The sequence below is a fragment of the Brienomyrus brachyistius genome, chromosome 12, assembly GCF_023856365.1.
Source record: "Brienomyrus brachyistius isolate T26 chromosome 12, BBRACH_0.4, whole genome shotgun sequence".
Lineage (NCBI taxonomy): Eukaryota > Metazoa > Chordata > Actinopteri > Osteoglossiformes > Mormyridae > Brienomyrus > Brienomyrus brachyistius.
Window position 1 is genome coordinate 498684 of NC_064544.1, and position 20648 is coordinate 519331.

The 20648-nt window shown below is 40.9% G+C and overlaps 2 protein-coding genes across 4 annotated transcripts in view; both read right to left on the reverse strand.

Annotated features, from left to right (window-relative positions):
* Positions 1–20648, reverse strand: part of LOC125705198 (stonustoxin subunit alpha-like) — a 216497-nt gene that overhangs the window by 48848 nt on the left and 147001 nt on the right. The window lies entirely within an intron of this gene.
* LOC125704463 (interferon-induced very large GTPase 1-like) overlaps positions 1985–20648 on the reverse strand; it is a 39755-nt gene continuing 21091 nt past the window's right edge. Inside the window, exons 5-9 of one of the 3 annotated variants that reach the window (XM_048970028.1) lie at positions 19950–20092; positions 19710–19784; positions 10512–10562; positions 9785–9872; positions 2065–2823 (exon numbers count right to left, since the gene is read on the reverse strand). Coding sequence is in view for 2 of the 3 variants with exons in the window: in XM_048970026.1 (XP_048825983.1) it covers positions 2703–9719 (7017 nt within the window). In the remaining variant the exon portion in view is untranslated. Of the gene's footprint in view, positions 9873–10511; positions 10563–19384; positions 19684–19709; positions 19785–19949; positions 20093–20648 lie in introns of those variants that run through there. The other 2 variants (XM_048970026.1, XM_048970027.1) reach the window with 2 other exon arrangements.

A 20648-nucleotide genomic window follows, 5' to 3' on the forward strand; every position in this document is an offset into this window, starting at 1 on the left:
AGGGCTGCACAGGAACGGGGAAGGCAGTAATACCATGGACATCCGTCATAATGCCGCTATAACACGTCGCGGAATATAACAAATCCTACAAACTGACATTACCCTTGTGGGGACTGAAAAAAACGGTCCCCACAAGGTCAAAATATGAGGTTTTTATCACATTGTGGGGACATTTGGAAATATATGCATGACCCCAAACACTTTGGTAACTCCAATTAACCTCAGGATGCTTTTTGTGTGTTTGGGAAGTTGGGGTCCCTGGAGGAAACCCCCCAACAACATGGAAAGAAGATGCAAACCACACACACACCGGGGACCATGGCAGAGACTTGAACCCTGGACCCAAAGGTGTGAGGCACCACCGCATCACCAAGCTGTCCTATTTGCATATTACCCCTTATTAATTATAATGGTACGTTCCATTTGCCCTCGGAAATCGGATTTCGAGTCGGATTCCGAGTTTTGAAGCCGGAAGTGATGTCGTGTACTCCCGTTTCTTGGAGAGCCGAGAAATATCTCGGAACATCACAGCAGATCCCGAGTTCAGAATCCAAGATGTTTGCGCCCTTTATCAACAGAAGGGAAAGTTGTAGTTTTATACTGTTTAAGCTCTACCTCTCATTTGTGGCTCATTAAATCGGATGCACACACTATACCATCCAACTTATCCATGGACGTGTTGCTACGGAGTTTTATACATAAAGCACTTCGCGTAATGTGTTCTCAACTGATATTGCTAACACTGGCTAACAACCAGGCTAGAATTGGATTTGATGATAGTCGGATTATTTGTCGAATTTAAGGTAGTTCGGACTAATTGTAAGTGAATGAAGATAAAGGCCATTTAAATTTAGGTACTTTAAACTTGACAAGTTATCCAGCTAAGCAAAAAATCTTGTTTTCTCATATGGGTCCATGGTATTGCTACTTCTGTGGCAAATGGAACGCATTCGACTCGGTTTTCCCAAGTTTTTAGCGGATGTGACGTAATCTCAGAATCCGACAATCGGATGCCAAGGCAAATGGAACACACAGTCCTTATGTTCTGCTTTATTATTGTATTTCACCCTAACAACACCAGGTGGCAGCATCAAGTGAGTAATTTAACAATAATGATATTGAAAGAGAAATGTGGACATTAATTTTACTCTGTATTGTTGATTTGTTGGTGACTCTGACAATGGTCCTGGTGCATCCCGGAATGGGATGGGGACAGTTTAAATGTTCGCAGGTATGGATGGGGATGGGCACAGAAATCATGCCCGTGCAGCTCTCCAGCCTACAGGTCTGGGATCAGTGCTGATGCAGTGCTTACCTTCCCTGTACTATACTCTGTGATCTGCAGTGTACAGAGAAAAAAGAGATGGAGAGGCTTAAACCAGAGGACCACAAGCGGGTTGCTTCAACGTACTAGGTGTGGAGTAGTTAGATTAGTTGACTCGTACTGTATGTCAGTGAAAAATGAAATTACAAAAAAAAACATAGTACCAAATGAAATTCATAAATTAATCTTTGAGAAATATAAGAGATGCCTCTATCTGTATAATTATTCAGGCAAGTCACATGATCAGCACATGATGATGTTAAAAATGGTAATACCCATATAATTAACATTAATTATGAAAAAAACGATGTATTTACTGTGTTATATTGCAGCTTGAGACTTTGACACTGAGGTTTGACACTGAAAGGGTGATGCATTATCACATAGTGTGCTAAAATACATAAAATGACTCACAGAAAGTCCTGTCTGCCCCCCACCAGTCGGAGTTTGGAGTGGGGAGGTTCTGCCCAGTTCTCCTCATCCCCCCGCTTCACCCAAAAACATGCGGAGGTTAAATGGAGTCATTAAATTATCCGTATGTATGTGTGTGTGCCCTTGAATGAAGGGGATTTACCTGAAAGCTGATTCTGAATAGATCAAAACTAAATGTATATGTCTGTGAAAATTACAGCCTTGACAGAGGACCATATTGCACAGGGATGACTTCTGTTCTACTGTACATTTCACTGTAAAAAACACTGTAAAACAGATATTACACACAAGCACTGTAGGAGCACATATAATATCAAGCAATTTAATGCTGTAATATATTTCTTTACATATTAAAGATCAGCTACAATGAGACCATTAGGATGCTTGTCCTTGGCATAAAAACTAATATAAAACAGAATCTAAGTTGTCTAAATCATTTCCTTTGCACTAATAGCTATATTCAGATATTTAATGATAATTAAGATATAAAAATATTAATCTTCTTTTTTTTTTAATCAGAACCTAATTTCAAGAATTAACACTAGATCAAAGAAAGGTAATACATGCTCTGCTAATGTGCACAGGCTGTGTATTTTCAATCAACCTTCATTTATATAGCACTGATTTAACCACAGGGTTTAACCACATGAAAAATAAAGAAAATCAGAATAAGGAAAAAAATAAAGAAACGATGATAAAATACAAACAGAACCGTGGGACCGGAACCCCTACAAGACCGGGATTTAAAAGATTTAAATAAAAAATATCACTTAAATGAAAGCCATAAGGATTGTTTAAAGATTGAATGTTTATACTTTTTTACCCCAAGATAAATGATGATGATAAATTATTTATTTGCCATTTGCATAGGTACACAAAGAATATAACTAAAATGCTACACATTTCCTTGTCAGATTTCCCTTTCTTATGCATCATTGCAGTAGTTTTATTCTCTTATGTTTAATTCCTCCAGCACTGATTCCTCTGTGATTTCTCTCCAGCTGTCAGGAATCGCACCTCTGCCTTTAAATTTTAATCCACATCTGTCCTCCCACTCCTTCTGAAACCTGCAAATAAACCATCTCCAGTAACCCTGTGTGCTCCCATCTGCGGTGATGCTCCAATTATCATAAGGGTCACCAGCATCTCTGTAGGACTTATAGGGGATCCACTTTCCACTGGAATGACTCAAGAATGAACGATCACTGCATACCTTGGTTGAGCAAAAATCAATTGATAATTCATCTGTTTCATGATAATGCCAGGAACCTAGAGCACCGGACCGGTGAAACTGAACCCTGTGGTCACCACTATGGTTAACTATAGTATTTGTGCAGATGGCCTTGCAGAAAGGGCACTGAGCCCAACATCCTTCAAGCTGATTAAAAAGAATCTCTGTTATTTCCTGCTTTAAGAGGCGTAAATGCTGGGAAGATGCATCAACACTTTCCATATTTTCACTTTTAACCACCTCTTCAAGATACTTGGCCATCATCTCTTTCAGAAACTTTGTGTCACTAATGTCTTCATCTTGAATGCTTGTCAGACTCTCCCTCTTTATGACCATGTGGTCCCCAAGTTTTGCACAGAAATGATTGAGCCACATGGATGCATTGCCCTTCTTCAGGTTCACTTCCTCAGATACCTCTGTGCTGGTGTGTAAAATGTGTAATTTTATTTTTTCTAGATTTCCATGAAACATCTCCTTTAGTTTTTTGTAGTCTTCGCAAAATGTTTCTACATGGTCACCAATAAACCTTTTAAAATACAACTTTGGGTTGTGAATGTATTCTTTGTAGAACTCAAAATTCTTCTGAATTGCAAGATGTCTCAGTATATGATTTTCAAGGTTGCATCTGTTGCCACTCATTGCTGTGTTGTTGCATTTCATATTATCAGCGATTTTCACCTTAGTTTTATTGTATATTGCCTCTTCAACTGCAGGCAGAATGTTTTTGAATAAAAATTCAGCAAATATTGTCACTGAGTTGGCTCCTTTGCAATAGTTTTTGAACATTTCAGAGTACTGTTCTCTTTTACTTTGCAGGTAGGTTACCGGGTCATTAGCTTTCTTGAATGATTCGTGCATTTGTTGAAACCTCTTGACAGAACTGAGGCAAATAGAAACTGACAAGTCAACTCTGTATTCATATGTGACTTTCACATGTTCATTGCGCTCACATTCCTGAATATGTCTTTCAACATTTTTTAGTATTTCAAATATGAAATTTTCATTGAAATCTGTCATTTCCAATTCTTTGTTCCTAATGTATTCATCAACCATGTGATTCACGTTTTGGGGGAGATTTTCAGCAAACTGTTGGAGATTCCCCTTTCCAAATTTTTCTTTAACCCATTCTACACCTGCTTCCATCAAAGACTGGTTGATATGTTTTTTCTTTGTAAATTTAAACATTCCATTTTCAGATATCGTTTGAATCTTGTTCATGATGTCTGCCTGTTTTTGGAAGTGAGAGTACAGAATCTTCTCCACTATAGCTCTTATGTGCACTGGCTTATCAGGCAGCTGATCTTTTGCTATTTCAGCTATCCACTGAACCCAGAGTGACCTGAATTCTTCCTCCACTTGTTTATCAGTGAGCCTCTTGTCCTTCAGAGAAGTTGCCATGGTTTTGCTTTTTTGCATTAGATTTTTTTCATAATGTGATTTTTTCTGCTCCAGTTCTGACATACTTCTCTTATTTTCAGTTAACATTTTGCATTGTTTTAGAGTTTCTTCAATGAGTTCATTCTTCAGGCTCTCAAGTCGGTTTTTAACATTCTCTTTCCATTTAATAAGGATTTCAGCATGTTTTTCTTCTTTGAAATGTGCCTCAGTCTCCCTTTTCAATGCAGTATAAACTTCATCAAAGTCAGAGATCAGATCTGTGGTATTGACATCCACAATTTGGTTGCTTCCAATTTGGTTTTTCAACTTGGTCTGTGTTTCCAAAGAACATTTTCTTAACTTCCATGACCACTGAGCATACTTCTCTTCTAAGCTGCTGTACACCATAATTTCTAATGTATTTCTGAAGCTGAAAACAAAATTTTCCTGCAAAAGTGCATTCCAGAGGTCTTTAACTCTTACGATGAATTCTGACAATGACGGAAATCGAAAACCTGTCCGCCACTTTGCCACTGAAAGCAGCTTAGTTTTCAGGTCCTGAACATTTTGGCTGTAGGATGGATTTGGGGGAGCCATAGGTGGATCCCCCTCCAGAAGATTTTTAAAGTAAAACACTTGAGATTCCAAATCAAACTGTATTACATCACTGAAGCTGTAAACATCGTCAATGCCCTCCCCTTTTGCTGCAGTCTGAGCCATGTCATCCAGCTTCTCCTGAAGGCGCCTCCTCCCCTCCATGTTTTTATCACCAGCTGATGCTTCTGCTACATTCTGGTGCACAAATATGCAGCTTGGTTTGATTTCAACCCGTTTCATCCTTAAGAAAGCCTGCACACAAATCTGTAGGATCTCATGCATCTCTGATGGATTTTCTCCCATGATGTTGATGACAGTCATGTCACCAATTCCAATGATGAACGTGGCAAGTTCATTATCATGATTCAGTGATGTGTTTGTGCTGAGCTCAGGAGAGCGAAGACCTTCGGTGTCAACAACCAGTAAAAAATCAAAGCCCAATTCCTCTCTGATATTCTCATCCACCTTTATCATCTGCATAAAAGCACCGCGCGTACACCTCCCTGCACTTACAGTGAACTGAAGGCCAAACATAGTATTCAGCAAGGTTGATTTACCTGAGCTTTGAAGTCCCAAGATAGACAGCACATACACCTTTTTGTCCCCAAGCTTATCAATGAGACTCTGCAGGACAGCTTGTACCCAAATAAGGGGTACATGTGATTCATCCCCATCCATCAGCTCTAGTGGGTATCCTGAAATTAGCATTTCAGCTCCTATTGCAGGGAGAGCACCAACAGACTGTTTAACAGAACATTCATGCATCTGACCGACCTCTCTCATAATGTGCTGTAATCCAATTGTACTCGCAGCCATCTTTTCAGATATGGAATTAATCTGTTTTCTGAACTTATCAAGTTCTTCTGCTTTCTCCTTAGTTTTGGGGACGTTTCTCATTTGGGACCAGGTTGAGTGGTAATTCTCCTCAAGTCTTGCAAGGTGGTCAGACGATAACTCATCAAGCAAAACTCTGAGCCATTGCAGCATGTAGAATTTTGTATCTTCTGAATGATCATTTGATGTTAAACAGACCAAGAATGATCTCATGAAATCATTGTGTGACAAAGTTATTTCCCTCTGTTTATTACGTGTGGCTTCCATGTCACTTAGAATCAGACTTTTTTGTTGTTCAATGGTTTCATTGGTCTTGCAGCTCAGGCGATACTGCTGCTTATTTTTCAAGCACCACTTATGCCACAGTTCACCATGGAGAGGCAAAAACTCCTTTTTGATATCTGAAATGTGTTTTTCCGTCAACAAACAGACTAAAGTCTGTGCCAGTGCATGTCCATCTTTGAATGACTGCTTGTCTTCGTCAACTTTGAACTTTAGTTTTCTTGCTTCATTAGAACAGTTTTCAATGCTCTGTTTCTTGTTATATTTTCTAATGCATTGCTTGATATTGGTTATGAGTTCCTCTGTTAACTTTGCTTCATTCCTGTTCTTGGCAGCTAGTTTCACTATGAGTGGATTTTTTGAAGCCTGAACCCTTTCACTTCCAGAAAATAGGCAGATCAATGGGGTAGAAAACTTTGAGAGATTTTGACAAATTGTTTTTGTTTCTTCAGTCTGTGGCTGTTCGGACAGTAGAAGCACATTCACTGTACTTACTGCCTGCAGAAATTGAAGTTGCTGTTGATGGTCTTTTGCGTCACCATGAAGGTTTAGAAACGCAATACAGTCATCAAATATGTCATCTTTCTTTCCTCCTGGACAGTACCAGGCGATCTCGACAACCCCATTCATAAGCATGCTGCTTGAAGCACTGCCTTTACAATGCCGATTGAAAAACACACTGTGTCTCTGTTTGCTAATGACAGAATTCAGAATTTGAGATTTGGAGGTCAAAGAGCTCCCCAACCTTAAGAAAGAGACAACTGGCACCGGTGTGCTAAACATTTGTCTGGCTTGGTATTTTCCAGGGTTGTCTGCGCTTGAGTTTGTCATACTTTTCCATGATTTTTTGATGTGCCGTAAAGGCCAAAGAGGGAACTCCAGGTCTTGTGTACATGGTTTGGGAACTAAGAAAGGTAGTGCAAACTGGCAGGCAGAGAGTTTTGTGTACATGTACTGTCTCAGAAACTCGTTGGCACAGTGGAAGATCGCCATGTGGATATCCATGGGATGGACGTGTGACTCTGTGTCTGCCAGATCTGCTTCTCTGGTTGGTTCTCCTTCTGTATTGAACAAATCATCAAAATCATCCAAGGCTGTGCCATCATCTTCGAGAGGTAGATCAGTTTCTACTGGTTTAAAAGAGAGATATCTGACATTGTAATCTAAAATCATGAGCTTATAAAGATATTGACTCTTTAGATCTTCCACTGTATCTGGTTCATTTAGGCACAGAGACAAACTGTCAATAACAAGAATATCATTCAGTTTAATCTTTTTTGGAAAAAGGTCACTGAGGCCAAGTTTTTTGAGTAAATTGGTAGAGTTGTTCATTTCTATTTGGTTAGCTGGTAAATTCTTAAAATCGGTTGTGTCCTCAGATAAAGACACTTGGTTTGCTGGTAAACTACCCAGCAGTGATGCTGTATCCTCTCCAGTTGTATTTTCTTCTTTCAAGTTTGATTCTCTTATAAATGAATTCAACTTTTCTTCAAGGAGATTCCAGTTACCATGATATTTTTCAACCAGTAATTCAATTGCATTTGAAATGGTGTCTTTCAGGTGAGATTTAATTAACTTCAACCGTGCTTCTATTTTCTCAGAGGAAATATATTCTTCATCTTTGGATAAAGTCATCACTTTCAGAAACACGTAGGCTTGAGCTTTTGATGCGCTTTGCTCTTTCAGAGAGCAAAATTCCTTGTAAGATCTTTCTATCTCATTTTGCAAGAAGCTGATTTCATTCCAATCCAGAAGATGATTAAATGTCTTGTTCTCACAGCAGTATCCCAAAGCATCAATACTGGACAGAACCAAGAGTTCAGCTTCATATTCTCGTTGGACACTTAGGGTTTGACACAAAGAGTTCAGTGAGTTGCTAACAGTGCATGTGGCTTTTACTCTGGATGAACGGTGTTCACTGGAACTGAAGGTGCAATGACCTTCTAATTCGTCTTTGTTTTGTTTGAGGATCTTTATTAGTTCGGGAATATCTGACACTGCAATATGTGTGCTTACATTTTCCTCAGGTTGATATGCCCACTTCATTACTTCACTTTTGTCTGAGAAGTTTTTCACTGCATCGTGAGGTTCTAGAAGATCACGCATCAAAAATCTAAGATATCCAGCTTGTTCATTTTTGTTTGCTGTAACAATGGCTAACAAGAAATCTTGAAGTGTTGGATCTGAGAGGCACGTTTCAACCCAAATGTTGTCAGACCCCGTCCCATTTCTCAACTTGGTTTTTAAATCTAACAATTCTGTCAAATGCATTTCACTTTCTGAGGTTGTCCAGTCCTTAACAGATTGAATCATTTTCCTTGCATTTGCAACAGCAGCCAGAACATTTTCACCCCACATTTGTTCCATACTTTGATTTGTAACATCACTGAATATCTTCCTTAAACAAGTTGCTAACCTGTATGCATCTTGGAAGACATCACTGTGAGCTGCCATTATTATCTCCCATACTGGAACAAAGGTGGTTCCCCTGTCAATTACACTCCAGGTTTTGTTGTTGGTGACAAGATGTGACTTCCACTGAAAGTGGTCATCAATATGAGCTGGACCACCAGTCTTTTGTATTGATAAGCATACTTGACTCATGAGGGCTTCATTGTAATTTCTTTGAAGAGCAGCTTTCAGCTGTGTAGATGTTGTTGTTACTCCAGCTGAGAAGTTCAGTGAAGGACCATTATATGCTGCACCAACATACACATTTAGGGCATCTGATGTTAAGCTCTTCACCTCTGAAAGCTCACTAGTTTTAAAGCCTTCAGCAGATGCTCTCCACCAGAATACTCCCCCAAAATGTATAGGGCCCTGATTCACATGTGAGCCAAATCTTTTAAAAAAATTTACAATTCTGCGTGTGAGCACTTCTTGATCATTTGAATTTAAAAGGATTGTTTCAATTGATTTTAGTTCCTGAATGGCTCCATCAAGCAATTTCAGTTTCTCTTTGTTTAAGAAGCTGGAAGCCAAAGGCACATAGTTGTACTTTATGCAATATACATGAGACTGTTCAGATGACTGTACATTTGACTTTTCTTCTTCATGAGACTTCTTCACATTTGTTGTATTTTCAAGCCCGAAGCCCCAAAATCCAACATTCAAAGCAGTAGTTAAACTGAAGCCCAGTCTTTCCATGGCCTTTTGAAAAACTGACTCTGACTTGTGGGATGAAAATTCTTTCTGTTCAAACATTACACTCTGCTCAGGCCCACAAAGTGAGAAAGATTCAGGGATCTCAATGAGCTGCTGTCTCTTTTCTAGCAGGTCGTCCAAATTCCCAGTTTTGTAAACACCTTGGAGACACAAACCTCCAGATGCACTTTTCAGAACATCCTCAACTGAAATGTTCTCTAGTGGGAATGATGAGCTTTCCAAAGCATTAAGCTTACTATAAATATTCTCTATGAGATCTTTCAAAGTTTGACCATGAGCCCAATTTTCCTTTGGGACATCCAATGCTACTCGGATCCGATCCTCAGCGCTTTTCACCACAGGATCATTTTGATCTTTGCCTTCCTTTAACAGGTTCTTAAGCTCATCTAGAGCTTTCCTCAGATTCTTCTGTGTCTCCTCAAATGATTCATTTCTCTTCTGTTTTGTTCCACTTTTATTTTCTAGAGATGATTCCATTTTCCTTTATTTCTTGCATTACAAATCAACAGTAAATGTTACTTGAGTTCTATACCTTAATTTACCTTCACAGAGAGCTTCCATGTGAAAAAAACAATCCAAGGTCTCACTTCAAGGTGTATAACTTTTGGTGCCAGTTCTTCCTTTTTTAGCCTAGAAAATAAAAGAAAAAAATAATTTAAATCCACAAAGATTCTGCCGTATTTTTGCTATGAAAAATAATGAGGAATGGTGGATCACAAACCACCCTGACTGACACACCACCAATACAGGGAAGAGAATGAAGGTTAAATATATATTTAAATATTGTCTAAATAATGTTAATTTAAATCTTTCTATATTTTTAAATGGTTTTGAATATATATAAGTAGTGCTTCCTGCAGAAGATAGGAAGCAGGTACAAGAAAAGTTTGGTGACAATATTTTCGGTGCATTTTTTTCCTAATAACCACATAATAGCTACATGTTTCAGAACTATTATAAATAGCATCTGGTACCGTTAATGCCCCTCCCCTAAATGCCCCTCCCCAAAATATGACTGTCACCCACATGTGCGGAAATCAGATTCTTTTAATCTCAGCTTCACCACCAGCACCTTTATTGCTAATGTTGTAATTTTTTTTCCTCTCATTTTTCTTTCAGCTAAAAAGCAGCTCAAGTGGCCTCAGACACTGATACCCCATAGTGAGCACTTTAAATTGTTGCTTTTTCTCAGAACAAAAGCTAATATAGGATAATGATGCACGGACACCAATGAAAAAGACAGAATCCAAGTAAACCAGGCCACCGTACCTTCAAATTTGGAGAGTGAGGAAGAGGACATACTGTGACAGATAAGAATTCCTGCAAGAAAAAGAAAAGAATTAGATCCTGGTAAATTCTATCCTGCTTGAAAACAGACCATATCATTGCATCACATTACAGTTTGCGCTTCAAAGCCCAATACTGCTTCATGATTATCTTGCATAGTTGCCAGATCTAGTATATAATGCATGCAGATGATTTAATGTTGCCTAAAGAGTTTTTAATGTTCCCTAGACATTTTTTCCTATCTAGATGAAGATGATGATGAACCACCAGCCGCAAAGAATTCAAGGATTTCAACCACACCAAGATGTAAGTTACCGAATTTCCTCAAATAAAAACCAAGATTCAGATAATGGCCGGCAGGTATGGTCGACGTGAACAGATACAGGCCAGGGGCGTGGTCGACGTGAACAGATAAAGGCCAGGCCCCAGATACAGGCCGGAGACGTGGTCGATGTGAACAGATAAAGGCCAGGCCCTAGATACAGGCCGGCAGGTATGGTCGACGTGAACAGATACAGGCCAGGGGCGTGGTCGACGTGAACAGATAAAGGCCAGGCCCCAGATACAGGCCGGAGACGTGGTCGATGTGAACAGATAAAGGCCAGGCCCTAGATACAGGCTGGGGGCGTGGTCGACGTGAACAGATAAAGGCCAGGCCCCAGATACAGGCCGGAGACGTGGTCGACGTGAACAGATAAAGGCCAGGCCCCAGATACAGGCCGGAGACATGGTCGACGTGAACAGATAAAGTCCAGGCTCCAGATACAGGCCGGAGACGTGGTCGATGTGAACAGATAAAGGCCAGGCCCCATATACAGGCCGGAGACGTGGTCGATGTGAACAGATAAAGGCCAGGCCCCATATACAGGCCGGAGACGTGGTCGACGTGAACAGATAAAGGCCAGGCCCCAGATACAGGCCGGAGACATGGTCGATGTGAACAGATAAAGGCCAGGCCCCAGATACAGGTCGGAGACGTGGTCGATGTGAACAGATAAAGGCCAGGCCCCATATACAGGCCGGAGACGTGGTCGATGTGAACAGACACAGGCCTGGCCCCAGATACAGGCCAGGGGCGTGGTCGACATGAACAGATACAGGCCCGGCCCCAGATACAGGCCGGGGGCGTGGTCGACATGAACAGATACAGGCCCGGCCCCAGATACAGGCCGGGGGCGTGGTCGACGTGAACAGATAAAGGCCAGGCCCCAGATACAGGCCGGAGACGTGGTCGATGTGAACAGATAAAGGCCAGGCCCAAGATACAGGCCGGAGACGTGGTCGATGTGAACAGATAAAGGCCAGGCCCCAGATACAGGTCGGAGACGTGGTCGATGTGAACAGATAAAGGCCAGGCCCCAGATACAGGCCGGAGACGTGGTCGATGTGAACAGATAAAGGCCAGGCCCCAGATACAGGCCAGGGGCGTGGTCGACATGAACAGATACAGGCCCGGCCCCAGATACAGGCCGGGGGCGTGGACGACATGAACAGATACAGGCCCGGCCCCAGATACAGGCCGGGGGCGTGGTCGACGTGAACAGATAAAGGCCAGGCCCCAGATACAGGCCGGAGACGTGGTCGACGTGAACAGTTAACACTACGATCCCTGAAGTCAACGAAATTTTTCGGACGCACCTCGGGTGGAGCCCCCCCCTCACTCCCCACACAAGCTTCCCGCCCCCTCATCAGCGCCAATCAACACCTATTGTTTTGCAAATGAAAGCGGAGTTTCACGGTTTCAGCTTCGGGTCTGCACAGAAATGTTTTCTAACAGTGTGGTCTGAGGAATCGTAAAATACATGCGTTAATATATCCTAATTTGAAACACAGTTGAATCCCATTTCTCTTGATTCGGTAATTTCAGTTTCAAAAAAGTATTTGATGGAATAAATACATGCATTTGCTTACTGCCTGTAGCAATCGGTAATCTGATTTTCAGTTTTAAAGTTCGATCAGGGCTAAATGACAAATTAATTAATGTATGTCATTAAAATTACCCTGGCATGATATTTGCATTATAAATGTACCGACAGACAAAGCATTTTTATAGGTAATGAAGAAAAACCTGCAACTTGCAATGTGCAAAAACCGTAATCACCGTATGAAGTCCAAGCACACAAAAGACTGCTGATTACTATGTCCATTTGTTATGAGAGAGCACAATGCGCTTTGAATGTAAACACTGACGTTGCTACTTGCGAAAAAGATCGCGCAGTTATGAGCGCACAAAAGACTGTAAATTACTGCGGACGTGTGTGCATTTGTGCGTAGGATTATGAGATGCCACGGTGAACTTCACACGGAAACAATTCACATGGGAAACATTGCGCAGTTATCAGCGCACAGAAGACTGTAAATTACTCCCGACGTGTGTGCATTTGTGTGTGGGATTATGAGATGCCACAGTGCACACAAACACTTCGTGATGTACGTATGAAACAAAAGTGCTAATTATTCATAAACAGATTGTGGTCCAGATATATAATTACGGCATAATAAAAAAAAGACTTTCGCGTGCGTGTGTATGTTTCCGTATCACATTCAATCGGTTATTTTTGATATAATAAATACATACAGTTGATGTCTGCAACAATCTGTGTAACCTTATTCAGTTGTAAAAGTTAGAGCTAAAAGATAAATTGATTTACATATATCGGTAAAAGAACCCTGGCATAACATTAGCGCGATATATGCATTATAAATGAATCACTAAGTAAGAACTCAGGACACTGCAGCTGCGCTTTGCATGAAGGCTAAAGATGGCTCTGTTTGGGAAAAAGAAACTTCGGCGTCGACTTATGCAAGAAAAAGAGATTGAAAAAGAAATGAAGACACAGCTTAGACAAGCTTCTGTTCCTCAGCTTGCCACTGGAAAGAGGACTCAGTGTCAGGTGCTCCGTCACTGTAATAGGAACCACAGTACAGAGAGATGTGTGCAGTGTGACAGGTACACCTGTCGCAAGTGTAGGAAGGAGGGTCATTGGGTGTGTGATGACTGTTAGTGGATAGAAAAGGTTTTGTATCTTTAGTGTATGAGCTTATTTTGTATAATAAATGTGTATCTTCCACTTGAATGACACGGACTCTCTCTCTCTATCATACACACACATGCTCTTTATCTTTATACCATCTGATACTTGAAATTTACACATTCTTTGTCAATATTCCTGCAGCTTGTACTCATGAATCAATGATGCAACTTTTTCCCATGTGGCACATGAAGTGTTTACATCAGAAATGCACATGCGTGCACATGTATAACATGTTATTTCATCATACATTTACACATATAGTTGTAGACACAGAACATACATCAAAATATATGTATTTGCTATATCAAAATATATTTGTGTAATTGACACCACGGTTACCGTAGTAGATTTGGGGGTTCCACTGTATTTCAAATTATTATGTATCAAAGCATGTGAATCCTTACAATACATCACTATATAAACTCTTTAGTGCAGACCTGAGTTGAAGAAGTGACTTCAGGCTGGGGGATGACTTCAGCTGAGTGACTGTGATTCATTTGCAAAACAAAAGGTGTTAATGGTGCTGGAGAGGGGGCGGGCAGCTTGTGAGGGGAGTAAGAGGGGGGGCTCCTTGTGAGGAGAGCCTCATTTTTCCAGGAATTCTAGTGTTAAAGGCCAGGCCCCAGGTACAGGCCGGAGACGTGGTCGATGTGAACAGATAAAGACCAGGCCCCAGATACAGGCCGGGGGCGTGGTCGACGTGAACAGATAAAGGCCAGGCCCCAGATACAGGCCGGAGACGTGGTCGACGTGAACAGATAAAGGCCAGGCCCCAGATACAGGCCGGAGACGTGGTCGACGTGAACAGATAAAGGCCAGGCCCCAGATACAGGCCGGAGACGTGGTCGATGTGAACAGATAAATGCCAGGCCCCAGATACAGGCCGGAGACATGGTCGACGTGAACAGATAAAGGCCAGGCCCCAGATACAGGCCGGAGACGTGGTCGATGTGAACAGATAAAGACCAGGCCCCAGATACAGGCCGGGGGCGTGGTCGACGTGAACAGATAAAGGCCAGGCCCCAGATACAGGCCGGAGACGTGGTCGACGTGAACAGATAAAGGCCAGGCCCCAGATACAGGACGGAGACGTGGTCGATGTGAACAGATAAAGGCCAGGCCCCAGATACAGGCCGGAGACGTGGTCGACGTGAACAGATAAAGGCCAGGCCCCAGATACAGGCCGGAGACGTGGTCGATGTGAACAGATAAAGGCCAGGCCCCAGATACAGGCCGGAGACGTGGTCGACGTGAACAGATAAAGGCCAGGCCCCAGATACAGGCCGGGGGCGTGGTCGACGTGAACAGATAAAGGCCAGGCCCCATATACAGGCCGGAGACGTGGTCGATGTGAACAGACACAGGCCTGGCCCCAGATACAGGCCAGGGGCGTGGTCGACATGAACAGATACAGGCCCGGCCCCAGATACAGGCCGGGGGCGTGGTCGACATGAACAGATACAGGCCCGGCCCCAGATACAGGCCGGGGGCGTGGTCGACGTGAACAGAAGGGAATCCAATTCAGACTGCTTTACCCGGCATGTCTGCGAGTAACTTATGGGGGAGAGACACTGATGTCTGAGACACCAGCGGAGGCTGAAGCATTCTACTTCAGAGATCAATACATAATGCAAAGTCGGGTAAAGTAATACTGCTTAAAATTGTATGTAGACTGCTTTAAGATTGTTCAGGTTAACCTGGATAAAACTTCAGTGTTTTTTTTTTGTAACTGCATGAAACAAGCAACAGAGACATAGCACAACGAGTCATAGTTTACATTTTTTCTTCAGATCAGCAGCTTATAAAAACTTGTAATCCGAAACAGTTAAAAAAAATTCTTGACTATATTTAGTTCATCTCTGTCTTCTGTAATATTACATGATGGACCATCTCTCCCAGACGACAAAGTAACATGTCTGCAAAGTTCTGTAAATACAGTAAAACCTTGGATTGCAAGTAACTTGGTGTGCGAGTGTTTTGCAAGACGTGCAAAATATTTAATATAAATTTTAACTTGATAAATGGGACGGAGTGGTGGCTTTGAGGCCAGGGATCTGTGCTAGCAACCGGAAGGTTGCTGGTTCATATCCTGTGAATGCCCAGAGTGATTTTACTCCATTTGGCCCTTGAGCAAGGCCCTTAACCTGCAACTGCTTCATCCTGGGTATGACATTAATCTACTTGTGCCTTCCATTTGCCTTGGGATCCGATTTTCTGATTCCAAGACTACGTCAGATGCGTTCCATTTGCCACAGATAGTAGCAATATCATGGACCCGTATGAAAAAGCAAGATTTTTGCTTAGCCAGACAACTTGTCAAATTTAAGGTACCTCAGTTTAAATGCTCTTTATCTTCATTCACTTATAATTAGTCTGAACTACCTTAAATCCGACAAATAATCCGAATAATCATGAAATCCAATTTTAGCCTGGTTAATTGTTAGCCATTGTTAGCAATACCATAATTGATAAACTGTTGATAAAGGGCGCAGCCATCTTGGATTCTAAACTCGGAATTCTCTGTTCTGCTCCAAGAAATTTCTTGGATCTCCGAGAAACGGGAGCGTGCATGTCGTCACTTCTGGCTTCAAAACTCGGAATCCGACTCCAAATCCGTGTTCCGAGGGCAAATGGAACGCACCATACATCCAGCCCTATACAGAGGTCCTCCAATTTACAGGGAAAAACTTGGGGGTTGGTGGCAGGATTGGCACTCCAGCCACCAGAAAAAACATCACACTGGTTCATTCAGACTAGTGAGGTGCTGAGGTATCACCCACCACACGGCTGCACTCAGGTTCTCATCCCTGAGGTGGTTTGTCGTGTGGTGGATGCGGCAACACACTGTACTCAGTGCATGCTCCTTACATAAATGAGCAAGGTCTTGCAATACGAGTAGTACGTATGCGATGTGACACTAGTAAAGGTCAACATGTCCACTAGTTGCACTAGTGAGGGCGTTTTGACCTCACTAGTGTCACTAGTGTAACTAGTAAGGGGCAATCGTTCACTTGTTGAAGACGATCTGAATATTATTGATTGGTTATTGATTGATCTGTGCATATTGCGTGCATTCTTTTCTCATAAAAGAAACGGTACACGTGAACCTCTTCACTTACCTTCCCACTATTTTCTACGTAAATAAATCCCCAAATATTTACAGCTCTGGAAAAAATTATCCATTGTTCTGGTCTTACGTTTTACATGTATGTATGTATTTCAGCAACATGAACGTTTCTGATTTATTCCATACACTTCTGACAATATTTCCCCCACAGACACTGGAATGTCATACATAGAGATGCTGATTTACGAAATGATTTAAGTGTTTTTTTTTATTTTCTCCAGATCTGTATGTAGGTTGCTTTCAGGCATGTTTATGAGTCCCATATAAGCATGTGTTAAACAATGTGAATGTAAATATTAAATAATGTGAAGCCCACCCCAATGGTTACACTTGAACTGTGGTGGGTTGTTATCAGTGTAACACAAGATGTTTCATAAGTTCACAATAACATTTTAAGAGTTATCATAATGATGACTGGCTCCAGTTATGTCCATTTATTCATTATTGCACTTATTTCTGATTGAAATCTGATTTCATGTCCAGATTCTACAAAAATCTACAGCTATGGTTAAATATAGGCACATGAAGCAGTTTTGTTTTAGACCTCCATGCTCAACAGAAACTGACCGCACATCTTTGTGTTTCACCGTTAAAAAGAAAAAAATAAAGCTAGTGAATCTGCACAAACATAAAAATTATTTAATACCTTTTAGGTTCATTTTTATGCTTTATTCTGCATGGATTGTAAGCTTAGAGCAAGCAGCTAATGACAGTAACAGCTCACCAGGCTTTATAGGGTTACATTTCGGCTGGGTGGAGCTTGTGCTGGAGAACCAATAGGAAGATTCAATGTTTGCCTCAGAATGAGGCAAAAGCTGCTGTCATTGGATAGGATCGTTGTTAAAGTCGCACAAAAAAATGATTCCAGTGAGCCAACAGATAGAAGTGATTCCATTAGTTATAGTGAGTCGTCCTACAAAATTACCCACCTCCTCTCCTCTCTCTCTCATCTCTCTCACACCAGCGACAATTTTTTTCAAAGGAAGAGTACAGGTTCATTTGATTCATGTATTTGTATTAATCATTTTTATATGAATATTTCTGGGTTGTGGAACGAATCATTCGAGTTTCCATTATTTCTTATGGGAACATTCGCTTTGATATATGAGTGCTTTTGATTACAAGCACATTTCCGTAATGTTTTCTAACATTTTTATTATTATTATTATTATTATTATTATTATTATTATTATTATTATTATTATTATTATTAACAACAAAAAATGTCAATTGTAATTGCTATTGAAGTTTCTATGCCTTCTCAAAATATTCTGCCTATTGAATGCGAGATGAACTCTATAGGAAATATTCAATGTTGAATAATTACAACTAGAACATTAAGTGTCTACATTCTATCCAATTTTGATGCCCACTTTACATCAGCAAGGTCTGGTTCATAATCTGTATATATGAATGTGTAGGTACAGTGCCGTACATGTTTCGGCATTAGGCAACATATTCTATTTTTATGACATTCAAGATCATTGGCATTCAAACTGTAATTTAACCTACTAATTCTGATGCAAACTTGGTACCAAAATATACGACAAGTTTAGCAACTGATATTTACATTACTATAATACTTATTATATATATAATTATTATTATTATTATTATTATTATTAATTGATACTTTATTATTGATACTTGAAAAGGGAGTCCTAACATAAAGCAGCCCTCTGTATGACCTCTAACTGTAGGTCACTCCATAAAACTCAGTGATTCAGGGGAACCTACATAATTTTAAATTGGATGTCCATTTTCAAGCAAAATTCAAAGGGGTGCAATTCCCAGCAGGTACCCTGCCGTGAATGGCACCCCCTCCCTGCACCTTTGCCTCAGATGATCATGTCATAATTTTTTTTTTTTTTGATAATACATACAATGGACCTAAAATCGTTATCTGAGCAAGCTTCACAGATTCAGTTTCAGTGCAGCTAGATTTGGAAAGGGTGCATAAGGACGCAACCCCTCCACCCCTGTCAGTTCCTGTAAGTTGATATTTTCCTAAAGTGCTTTTCATAAATCTACTCAATATAACAACAGCAATAAAAAGTTGTAAATTTGTAAGGTACTAACAACAGTTACTAAGCAACTTTCTTAAATAAGAAACAAGTAAGCTGCCGTAAAAAGCAACCAGCGCCCCCCCCCCCCCCCCCCCCCCCAAGCACGCTGCACGTGATATGGCATTTATGAAATTCATTAATTATTATCTATTTCGTTAAATGTCTTGGTTGCTAACAGCATTTCATGATAGAATCAAAGGAATGAATGGAAATGAATTTCCGGGCAGGTTAGCTGTCATGATGACAAACATAATTTTTGTTTAGGTATTTCAGATCACTGTACCAGAACATTCTCTTCATTGTGGAGAAAAATAAATTACCAAATATGTATAACAAATCATATCGTGTAATTTTCTTTGGTTATTAAAACCAATTGCTTCCTTGTTCATAAACTAGTAAACTAATGGCGAGACAAATAAATAGCGTATGTTCTCGTTCGGGGCTCATCGTCTACATGTCACAGTTTATCGGTTTTATACGAGTTAAATACAGCCTTCGTTAAGTGAAACAGTGATCAAGGTCTTCTAAAGGTGCAAACGCAAAATAATATTTCTGTTGCACATATTTAACGTGGATTTATTCCACCATTGCCCTTCTCGCAAAAGGGTAATTCAAAAACGATCTCACCGAACTTGCTGGAAGCTGCCCCTCGACTGTCGTCGTCGCCATCATCTCTCTCTGACTGACTGACCTGACAGTAATCCAAAACTTTCCCGAATTTTCTGTAGCAGGGGCGAAATTTCCAGCGCCCCAAAACATTCGGCGAAATCTTTATTAACTCCGCCTAGCAACCATACACGATATGGCCCAGAGTCGCCACTGAAACTACATCTTTTCCCCCTTTGAATCGAAGTAAAGAGGAGTGCAATTCTGCACAACACCGGAACAAATTATGCTCGCAAACCAAGGGATCACTGTACTTCAATAAAAAACATTTTTTCACAAAACTTACCTCTTTTTTCCTAATGTTGAATATCACAGTGACCGTCTACATTCTTTTGCGACCGCTCCTTTTGTTGTCACATTTCTGTTGGAAAATATTTTAATTCAAAATAACAAATAAATATAACTTTAAATCGGAAATAATTAATTTTTGTCCCAAATAATATTCTTTTTAAATCTATACAAGTCATATCATTTATTATGTTTAAGCAAAATGTTAGCGTTCATTAGTGTTTAGCCGGTTAATTACCGTAATTATGTGTTATTCGGCGTTAGACAGCCCGTCCGGGATGCAGCCCAGCCGTGTGCCCTCGGACGCCTTGTGGGATGGATAGACTGAAATGCGATCTCCTGCAATTAAAGCACCACACTGCAGTGCAGGGTAGGGCTGAACTGATGAAGGGGAGAAAGAGGGGGCTGTATAAATACCGGAACCCTGTACTTTCGGTTTCATTTTCCTAGTTATATTTGGTGTTATCTGAGAGGGGGGCGTCACTTTTATGAGTGAAATTCTTATAATTTCCTCTACCGTGGGTGTATACTCTGCAAAGGATCGGTAGCTCACCCAGGATCTCCTGTAAGGTCGTTCTTCTGTATTTTTTCCTTACATCTGAGACCAGTGACTACCAAAAATGACTGCTTCAAGCTTCTTTCCATTTCATAAGGCACACAAGCAAATTCCTACACTAACGGCTCGTTTTTTTTTTCTTCACCAGAATTAAAACAATCTGTATTTTGTGATGGGGGCACGCCTCTGTACATAACATTATATACAGTACATGAGAACAGCAAATAATCGCAACAATCAAGTAGGCTGCCAGTGGCTTTGCATCCTCAGGTGAGTATTGCATTGTAATTGGTGAGCTCAGCCCTGCAGTGGGTGGTGAGACCCGCTCTGCCCATCAGTCCTGCCCTCAGGACATTTTTATATATTTTTTTTATCATTTTT